This window comes from Branchiostoma belcheri, unplaced genomic scaffold (genome assembly GCF_001625305.1).
Source record: "Branchiostoma belcheri isolate BF01 breed outbred unplaced genomic scaffold, Haploidv18h27 scaffold98, whole genome shotgun sequence".
NCBI lineage: Eukaryota > Metazoa > Chordata > Leptocardii > Amphioxiformes > Branchiostomatidae > Branchiostoma > Branchiostoma belcheri.
In genome coordinates this window covers 783,076-793,834 of record NW_017804664.1, presented here as the reverse complement: position 1 = coordinate 793,834, position 10,759 = coordinate 783,076, and the positions used below count along the sequence as shown (strand labels likewise).

Genomic DNA, 10,759 nt, shown 5'->3' with positions numbered 1-10,759 from the left:
GGAAACTTTCAACCGTTCCCTCAGCATCCACTACTCATTATTTGGATGCATAACCTTCGTCGACGTAGGAGTCAGTTCGGCGCTCTGTTCTCGTGTTCCCTGCACTGTGTCTTATGAATAGTCTTGGCACGGCCGCTGCACTAACACAATAGTTCCCGTCTCGTCGTTCCTACATGCTCGGCTGATCATGTGTCCTACACTGTTTTCTCTCGCGGCTCCTGGCAGTATCATCTTCACACTGCCATTGTTTAAGTCCTGAAAGACAGGTGTAAGGTTATGTCCGGTGTAGAAAGGACGTCACGGTACTATATTTAGATATATTTAGATCATGACTGGTAGGTGAAGGTGGAGGGGAATAACCTTCTCTGGACATTTGTTCCTTTTTTTATTTCCTCTCATCACGGCGTGGTTCAGTGGATTAAACTTAAGCTGGCGATTTATAAGCTTTACTGAACACACACAGGCGGCTTTTCAAGGGGTGGACAGGTGTGTAGCACAGATGCCTTTTTGTTTCTTTAATTGTTTAACCAAATGAAACACAATGAAAGATGTGTGTGTTGTACCCAGAACCGTGTACAGGCATGATTCTGTATACTAGTACGTCCACGCGTACACGGCATCCAGAACCGAGTATGGTGCAAATCTCCTTTTTTTACACTCTAGTGAAAGTACAGAGCCCGCGTTTTTTTAGAAACAGTAACATTTGTACATACAGTATCTATCACTTGTTCACGTGAGTTTTTCATAAGGTAAAAGTAAAGGTCCATAACCATTTTTCAAGCTGGAGGGCCAGTAAGTGGGTTGTTAGTTTACTGTGTCTAGGGCACGGTGTTGGATGGTGGAGCCCATTCCTCTCCTTTCACTGCCTTTTACCTTCCCAACCGAAGTCAGGTGCCCATTTTACATCAGGGCGGATGTAGCTTCAGTTTAAGGATTGAAACTCCCTCTACTATATACAAGAAACTAAGATAAACTTAGTTATAAATAAGGTAGTCCCATAGCTTTTGAGGTTGTAGGGTCAGTGGGTTGTTAGTCCACCGTGTCTAGGGCACGAAGTCTATCCCTCTCCTCCCACTGCCTTTTACCTCCCCAACCGAACTCAGGTACCCATTTTACGCCTGGGTGGAGTGAGTAAAATGCCTTTTCCAGGAACACAACATTTCGTCGTACCTCATCACAGACATGTCGTCATCACCGGGCAGTCCCAAGCAGCTCCCCCGGGGCAGGTCGACTGACGGCCCGACTAAAACAGCCTGGACGACCCGGTGCGACCACCTGCAGCCTCGGAGAAGGTCGACTCGCGGGCTGACCTGGAGAAGACAGCAAAGGCCTAAACAGGAGTCGGTGGCTAAAGTATGGACGGAAGACTTTGGAAAAAGACCAGTAACAAATAAGTAAGTGGCATTGAATATTCTAATTTGTTGAGTGACTTGCTTTTGCGCACTGTTAAAACTGATGATATAGAAGCTGGTGTGTTACACCGAAGGGCAGTTATATAATATATATAACTGTACTGGCTATACAGTAACGGATACAGTGAGAGCAGTCTGATACACCGTCTCTTGTTCTTATTGCTGTTGTAATTTTGAATCCATAACTTCCTGTTAAACATAAAACAAGTTGCAAAAGGCCATAGTTAATGTCATATGAAATGTTTTGTTTGATATGAAAAGTAAGTGAGCATTGCACAGGCCATTTAGCTACCAGTCTGAACAATGTCGTCCAATTGGTAAATGATTGAATAGCAAAGATTCACAACTACTTATTGAACAAGAGCCGACGTTTTGATGACCGTCTTTCATCTTCATCAGGGCAAAATGACAGACGCCCATCGAATTTTTGACTCTTGTTAACTTGCCAAGTGGTTGTGAAATAAAGAACTTTGCTATTCAGTCATTTGGCCAGTTGGGAACTTCAAAGCCTTAAAAAAAAGCTTTCAGTCCTTTGTTGACAATATTCTAGTCAAATTAAAGCCCACAATGACAGTGTAAACAGTTGTATTGTTCACGTCATTAGGTCTTACATCAGAGACATGTCGTCATCACCGGGCAGCCCCAAGCAGCTCCCCCGGGGCAGGTCGACTCACGGCCCGACTAAAACTGCCTGGACGACCCGGTGCGACCACCTGCGGCCTCGGGGTGACTTAACCGGGCGGACCTGGAGCAGACAGCAAAAGCCTAAACAGGAGGCTGTGGCGAATGTATGGACGGAAGACTTTGGAAAAAGATCGGTAAAAAATGTAAGCTAAACCTTCTGATACTAAAGACACTGATTCTAGTTCATTTTAAGTACAATATCCTCATTTTCTTAATCATTACATGTGAAACATTCTGCGTTTGACAGGAATAGCCATCTGTATGTATTATGTAAATGAAGGTAAATGAAAGTTTGTTTCCCCCCAGATCAGGAAAACGCGTGCTGCAAAGTCTTTTGTGAGGCGAGATTTAGAGCCCCTGTCGGAAGAACAGGAACACAGTGGAACTGAGATGAAGGTACTACACATTATAAGTTATAAATACAGGATGTGAACTGATAGGTTTGATCCATTTTCAAAGGGTAATAATATATGCCCCACCTAGCTGCTGTGTGGCGGGTTCTTTAACATGCTTACGGTGTGGATTACCCGAAATGCGGAACTACAGATTGAAGGCCGGGATTCAAACCCAAGACCTTTAGAATTAGACCATTGGGGCACGGTCACATTTCCAAGTCGGGCCCGGCCGGGTTGTTTGCGTGAACGAAAAATAAACACCTTGTATTAAGAGTATACACAAATAGTGCTCATGGTTAATTTTCTAAAACTTTTTTTTGTGTTTTGCTGTCTTATAATTTTCGTTCCATACGACTGACCGGCCGGGCCCCGGCTTGGGAAATGTGACCGCGCCTTTATTAGTGGGAATTCTCTACCTTAACCAAACATGCTATCTGGCTTAGACGATGCTCTGACATCCCCATATAACAAACCTTTTGTATTGATCCTTTGTTTCCATCGCAGGTCCCACTGAAAAGACAGCCGAGTTCTGACTCCCTGTTCGGCGGGAAGCAGGTGAAGCCCGGCGCCGTGTGGAGGCCGTACGGCCCGCCGCTGTACGGGTACGGCTCCTCCCTGAACCCGCCGCCCAGGAAGAGGCCGGACACGCTGCTCATCCTCGCCGCCATCTTCTACTGCCTGGCCGTCCTGACAGCGGTGGTGTTCGCTGTACTCTTCAAGACCAACGTTATACCAGGTTAGTAGTTTTTGTTAGACTCCATCTTATCACTGTCACGTTTTGTAGTGAAATTTGTGCTACAGGTTCCATGAGAACTACAGAAGGCTTTTCTTCTTTCAGATAGGATGCAGAATATAGTAGAGTGGATTCATTCCTCAAGCTAACCAAGGAGGTTAAATACAAGGTTTTTTTTTATTTTAACTCCATGGGCTAACCGACCTCTCGCTGTCCTTTCTCAGTAAGACATCTGGATCCACAAAGTTCCCGTTTATAATTTTTATTCAGCCTGTCATCAGATACGATGTAAAGTTTGAAGAACGTTGTCTGAAAAAATATGATTTTAGTATTCGTTGCACTTTATTCCCCACAGTAATCCATATTTTTAATCTTTGGCAGTATACAAAACTCCGGAGCCGGTACCTGTGTGGATGCAGCAGTTTTCCCCGGAGATGCAGAGGTGGTACCAGTTGGCGCTCCAGGCCGCCGGAGGGGACACATCAGCGATACTGCCGCCTGGATACGTGCAGCAACCAACCGTGGAGACTCCTGTGCAGGAATGTGAGTCTTTTGGATTGCTAATTTACATAACCAATTGTATATGATATTACATCTGTCCAAAGTTTCCACCTATCACATTTTCATGGTAACACTGATTCTGATGACTGGTGGTCCTAAAAGAAAGATCGCCATGGTCTTTGCATTCTGAACATTTTTTTCTTCCCTCCAGCTTGTGGCAACATGTCACTTCCTGACTTGGGTCACGGCGACTTTATCTGCACCAGTATCGCCTACTACAACATCTACGTGCGCATGTGCATTAGCAAGTGTGACGTGGGCTACCAGACCGATGACGCGGGCCTGCTGTTCTGCAACCGCGGCCGATGGGCGCCGATCGCGCCCGAAGTCGTGTCGACACTCGTCGGCGTCGGTCGGGCTGCCGACACGATGCCGAACACCGACCCTCGGGTGTTCGAGCACCTCGGCATCTCCGACCAAATCTACGCGGACGCGGCGCGTGGCATTTTATTCAAGCTAGACGTCTCCAACCTTCCTGTCGTGGAGACATACTTAGACATCATCTCAGAGGACAACATCATCGATTTCGACATGATGCAGCAGTTGTTGGAATGGATCGGCCCGACTCTAGACGACATCGTGGAAAACCTGGACTTCCTGCATGTTCTGTCTCGCCTAGGTAGGGAGAGGCTTCGGCTTATTTTTGACGTGCTTACAGGCGTTTTTATCGGGCTTCGCTTTTCTGTACTGGTATCTTTTTTCGCGCTCAGCCAAACGATGACGTATTAGATAGTTCTCTGCCACCAAGACTGTCTTGCCAATCTTGTACCCATGGGAGACTATATAATTAGGCCCCGCACATAGCTGACAGTGTGAACAATATCATCTAAAGTGTACAATGTTATCCATACAAGTAAGTTTGCTTTGATTTTTTTTAATTCACGCGTGCATTTTTACTTTTATACTATACGTAATGATTGGAGACGTTGGATTAAATTGTAAATGTTTGTTTGCAGAGACGTTTGGGGCGACCAAGCATCCGGAGTGCAGACTTGTGGACTGTGGAGGAGAGTCTGAGGTAAGCTTTTCTATTCTCTTATATATACTTGATTAATTAACTAATTTATTAATCTTCCTGTCCGATTAAGGGAAGTATGACTAATACGTCTTCCATCTCTTTCAAAGAATGTAGCTCATGGCAAAATCAACAGAAGCTCAAAGACGTCGACGAACATGTCAGTAGCCCGAGTGGTCTGTGAGCGAGGCTACCTGCCCCGGCACCCTGTACTGACGTGTAACGCTACAGGACACTGGGACAAACCCGCACAGTGCGACCCTGGTAGGGTTTTCGTATATTTATTATTTATTGTTTATTAGGCCTGTAATTATTTATATTTTTCCCTTCTCTCAATTGACATAGATAATCACTCCCTATTCCTCCTTTCAATTCGGAACTTTGGTCTCAATGTTGTCTGTATGTATCACACAGTAACCTGCAGCCCACCTGAGGACCCCCCGCACGGATCGTACCTGTGTCAGGGTCACGTGTTCTTGGACCCCTGTGACGTCATCTGTGACGTAGGGTACCTACCGGAAACGGACCACGCCCTGGGCTGCAGCTGGACCGGAAACTGGACCGCCTTCCGCAGAGGGAACACGACAGAGATGGAAAATGCTGTGTCAGCAGGTCGGGAAATGTTACACATTTACTGTTCGTATCAGGGGTTGGATCCATGTCAGGATGGCTTAGAGCATAAACTAAAGGGTTTTGAATGTTGTACAAATAACCATACAAATGTGTGGACTTGCTATGTATGCCATGAAGTAATGTATATACTGTATATGTAAATTTAAAAGCTAAATTGTGTCTAATAAACGTTTTCTCTTCTTGGCAGACGTTATCATCCCACAGACTCTGGCCTGTGTCCTCGCTGACTGTGGAAACATTTCGGTGAGTTTTCTAGTATGCTTATTCCTATCATCAAATACACGAGCCTAATCACCAAGCAGGTACCGGAAGGAAAAAAATAGCAACACAAAAATGCTAAATTGTGAGGAAGACGAAATGGTCTTTTGGTGTGGTTATTAGATGGACCCGCTACATCTGCTTGGGGATCAGTATCAGTCATAAATGTATTTAGTTGTCACCAAAGTCTAAGGTTATTTCTTCCTGCACAGATCCCGGCAGACGGTGACGTCACCTGTACAGGTACGACGTACGGCGAGACTTGTCATCTCACCTGTCGGGACGGCTACGAACGGCTGGGACAAGACAACTTCACCTGTCAGGTGTACCGGCTAACAGCCCAAGCAACCTGGAGTGGGGAGCCGGAGTGCACACCAGGTACATTTGTTATATGGCATATCTTAGGTGAATGCCCCTTCCAAACAATGTCACCTTCTTAGCCACTTACTCCGAATAGACTTTCTTCTTAGTCTTAGTAAATGACGCCATTATTAGGCAACGATTTAGAGGTCATCTTTAAATGCACAGCACTGGGGACACTTTAAAAAAGATATTAACAAAGTATTCATGTATTTATAACAGTGAGTTGCGGACCCCCTCCCGAGTTCCCTAACACCGCCCTACAGTGCGCCAGTGGACACACCTACGGGAACACCTGCGGAGTCACCTGTGCGGACGGGTACGAAGGAACGAACCACCGGAGCGTAGCTTGCCATAGCAGCGGCAACTGGAGCCTACAGACGGGAGGTAGGAACTTTATTTTAAAGAGAAATTCCCTGCTCAAAGTAATAGTACAAGTCGTAGCAGTAAACCAAGACCCATTAAAATCATTACATACACAGATTTGTTGACTCGATTTGGCTCACTCACTCACTCACTCACTCACTCACTCACTCACTCACTCACTCACTCACTCACTCACTCAGTCCTCGATTTGGCTACTGTATTATTTTCCCTTCTGTCTCTTTGCTAACAATTTATATATTCCTTTGTGACTTGTAGCGCTCCAGCCAGTTGTTGGCGGACCAGATCTGTTCTGTCAGAAGAAGGACTGCGGCAACCTTACTGTACGTATCTTGTATGTAATACTATCTTCTTGTTTCGTAATTAATGCTGTGGCACAATCGATCTAATGCTATTAATAACTATACCGTTTGATAGAAGAAGGATTCTCAGAAATGACAACCTAATATGTGAAGCGTTTATATTACTTTTTCAGCATTAATTACAACACTTAGAACTATACTCATAGCCACTTAAATAATGGCATGCATATTTGTTCATTGCATTTGTCTTGAAGATATGCATAACGTCGCTCCAGACAATACAAGAAAAATTTTGTTGAACACTCAGAGTCCGACCCATGGCAGCCTGACGTGCAACGGTACCAGGTACCAGGACTCCTGCCGCCTGACCTGTGAGCCCGGCTTCAAAGTCGGCAATGAGCAGGACCTTCATCTCCACAGTCTACACAGCTTCAGGTGCATGGCAACTGGACAATGGAACGACAAACCCAGGTGAAGACGTTTTTTACGGTGATCAAACATCTTTGTTTAAATGCCTCGCTTTTGTTTTGACGTCGAATTTTTGGCACATTTGGAGAACAAACCTCGTGCATAAGATTTAAAAAAATACTGGGGATCTTACTTTCCTTCAACCGCTCTCTAGATGTGTCCCATCCGACTACTGCCGGCTCGGCCTGCACGACTGCCACTCTGATCACGGAATCTGCGACCTGACGGGCCACCAGACCTTCAGCTGCCGCTGCCGGCCCGGGACGGTCGGGGACGGAAGACGCTGTGAACGGACCTCCTGTCCGCCTTTCCCGGTCAGTAGTAAGGTTTTTGTTGCTAGCATCTGTCCAACCCCTTTTAAAATGACAAAAAATTGAACGGAAAGAGTTTCCAGGGCAAAATGACTAGTACTGCTGGATTGTGAAGTGTAGAAAAGTTTTCCATCGACACATGTTTGCAATTTCACAGGTCGCTGAACCGGAAAATGGTTACTTCGGGTGTTCTATCCCGGCATCCCCTGCAGCTGACTTCTGCCAATCCCCTGACAGCACGACGGCGGAGTACGAGGTCGTCTGTCTGCTCCACTGTAACCCTGGTTACGACAGGCTGATCTATGCCGAGTACTCCTGTGGACACGACGGGAACTGGACCATTCCTTTCGACCCAGCGATCCCGGGGTCTACGCCGTGTTTAGGTAAATCCAAAATTCTTATTACCTGTTCATACCTGTGTTTGTCTTTGGTCAGTATGTCTTATTTAAAAATTTGGACAGACAAGGAAGTAAAAGACGTACTGATTATTTAGCTAACACAAGTATAGAAACTTATGTCCAACACCCGGCAATTGACATCATTGTCCAGCACGATAGACACTGCTCTATCTGGCTTTTCCAACAGAATTTTTTCTTATAATTTCCAGCTCTGTTGCAGTGCTCACTTGAAAACTTTTACTTCACTTGAAAACTGTTTTCTATTTCAGCTTCAAAATGCCCGGACCTGTCCAGTCCCCTACACGGTACAATGACCTGCAGCATGGGATTTGAATTCCGGTATCCTGAGACCTGCAACTTCGCCTGCGACCGAGGCTACGAGCTCACGACTCCCACAAGCAGCCGCGAGAGACGCTGTCAGACTGATGCAACCTGGTCTGGAAACGACGCCGTGTGCATTGGTAGATACAGCATTGCTCACATTCAAATTGAATTCAACTTTAAGTACTTTAAAATGTGTAGCAATAACAATGTATGCCCCAAATGTGTCGTGTGGTGCACAATCTCTCATTGAGTGATCTGTGTTTTCATTTTTTATATATTTCATCAGTGGTTGTGAAGAATGTTGTGAAACAGTAACCTCTCTGAACTATTCAAACAACATATGTATTATATTTTTCTCACCTGTAGGCGTACAGTGCCCAACCCTGTCCAGCCCCGCCAATGGGAGAATGTCCTGTGATAACGGCTACTCCTTCCGATTTCCTGAGACCTGCAGTTTCTCCTGTGACCCAGGCTACGAGCTACACGAGAGTGGCGACAGCGTTCGGACCTGCCAAGCCGATCGCACCTGGACCAGGAGGGAGGTCTTATGTAAGTATGCACCCGTTCTGTAATTTAATACCTATGGTGACAGTCTGAGTATCTAAACGTTTTGTTTAGTGCAACACCCGTGGCTCAGGAAGTGGTCGGATTTTTGATGCAGTAGTGTAACTGGAAGGTTGTACATTTACAGAAACTTGTCCCATGTCCCTGCATCCTTTCGTCCATCTTGTGAAAGTCATTTTACACCATGTAGCTACATCTCCAGTATACACAAATATGTCAACATTATGACAATGCTAGATTTATACATTTTATCATCAATTTCCAACGCCCAAAGCTGACAAAGAATACAATGAACGTGAATGTATAAACTTAGTGACTTCCGTCATCAAAACAGAGCTGTATCGGATACGTCTCTTGCTGTAATTGCAATGGATGATATCATCATCAAAGGCACTTGGGACGTGCAATAATGCATGTGCGTTATTTTGACTAAAAGAGCATTGCCATATTGCTTGAATAAAGTTGGCAGTCATCCTAAACATCCTCTCCCCATAATAGGTTGCCCAAATGGGTACACTTACCACCAGCATAGCCGGTCCTGCTACAAGGCCTTCAACCAGGATACTGACCACAGCAGTGCTAGGACAATCTGTTCTTCTGACGGCGGAACCCTCGCCATGCCCCGCGATGCCGTCACCAACACCTTCCTCATCAACCTGAAGAATGCCGTCGATAACAGCGCTTACTTCCGGTTCGGAATGACTGACATCCAACAGGAAGGACGTTGGGTGTGGGAGGATGGTCGTGTTCTTGGAGGTTTCAGCTCGTGGGGTTCAGGAGAACCCAACAACGACGGGGGTATCGAAGACTGTGCGGAGTATTTTTCCGAAGATGACCCGCACGTTACCCTCAGGAACAAGTGGAACGATATTTCGTGCTCCAACAACCCCTCTAGGAAGTTTGGTTTCATTTGTCAAGTCGGTTAAACGGGTTGATCTTCAAATGACGGAGTCAAACATTTCCTTCTTTCATGGCCATGCTTAAAGTGGAACTATCGTGTGATTTTATAAGGATTGTAGCTACAATACTGCATCTACCGAATATTGGACCTGTAAATACACATGTAACATAGTGTAGCATCATGCCTTATGACCCCGTCAAATGGGCTTGATCAGTTGTGTCTTTGGCAACCCATGTTATTTATTTATATTTATTTATTTCTGTCTTCTTTATACAGGGTAGACGCACTCAGTACAATATACTGCTTTACAGGCGTGCCCTGTACAGATAGACATAAACACCAACAACAGTAAACAAAATAACAAAAGTAACATATATATATACACAACCGGCCACAACACTACACTACTGCCACAACACAATGCTGTGGCAGTAGTAAGTAGATCGGTGAGTCTGGGAGAAAAGGCCACATTTGTTGCCACCAGCGTGCCCGCACAGAGAGGATACTGACGACCCAACGTCATGTTGCCCGATAAGATGTGGCGTCGCGTGGTGTAGTGGTTAGAACATTCGACTATGAAGCGGGGAGACCCGGGTTCGATTCCGGGTCGTACCATGTCTGAACATGCGCCCCGACGTTGTGCCCTTAGGAAATGCACTTTACACGACTTTCCTCACTCCACCAAGGTGTGAATGGGTACCTAACTTCGGTTGGGGAAAGTCGTGTTGAGGTCACCTTGTTGCGCCGAATGGCAGCCGCACAGACCCTTGCGACAGTTCCACAAAATTTGTGGAACAAATATGTGTATCACGTGTATTATTTGATTGCTGTTATTTGTATTGATTATATGTGATACCCTGCATCAATTCAGCCGTATAAAGGCTGCGACTGCACGGGTACTGTTTGGACAATAAAACCATTTAAAAAAAGAAGGTCATTGTTACTAGAGATACTTTAGAATCTCCCCAGTCTCTTTGTTGATTGTTGTGTCGCTACAAGAATAGTTTATGATGATGAATAGTTTTATAATGACGTCATCTGTCATCACAAGTCGTC

General features: G+C 45.4%; 1 protein-coding gene across 1 annotated transcript; it reads left to right on the top strand.

Moving 5' to 3' along the window:
- The first annotated feature begins 3,008 nt into the window (after nucleotides 1-3,008).
- Nucleotides 3,009-10,333, top strand: LOC109461993 (P-selectin-like). Its single transcript, XM_019758473.1, has 16 exons — nucleotides 3,009-3,227; nucleotides 3,606-3,767; nucleotides 3,937-4,404; nucleotides 4,742-4,803; nucleotides 4,911-5,064; nucleotides 5,215-5,412; nucleotides 5,621-5,676; nucleotides 5,904-6,069; nucleotides 6,274-6,438; nucleotides 6,694-6,758; nucleotides 7,045-7,208; nucleotides 7,360-7,519; nucleotides 7,674-7,899; nucleotides 8,184-8,375; nucleotides 8,605-8,787; nucleotides 9,301-10,333. The coding sequence occupies exons 2-16, from the start codon at nucleotides 3,638-3,640 to the stop codon at nucleotides 9,726-9,728; spliced, it is 2,817 nt and encodes a 938-aa protein (XP_019614032.1). The 5' UTR covers nucleotides 3,009-3,227; nucleotides 3,606-3,637; the 3' UTR covers nucleotides 9,729-10,333.
- The last annotated feature ends 426 nt before the right edge of the window (nucleotides 10,334-10,759 follow it).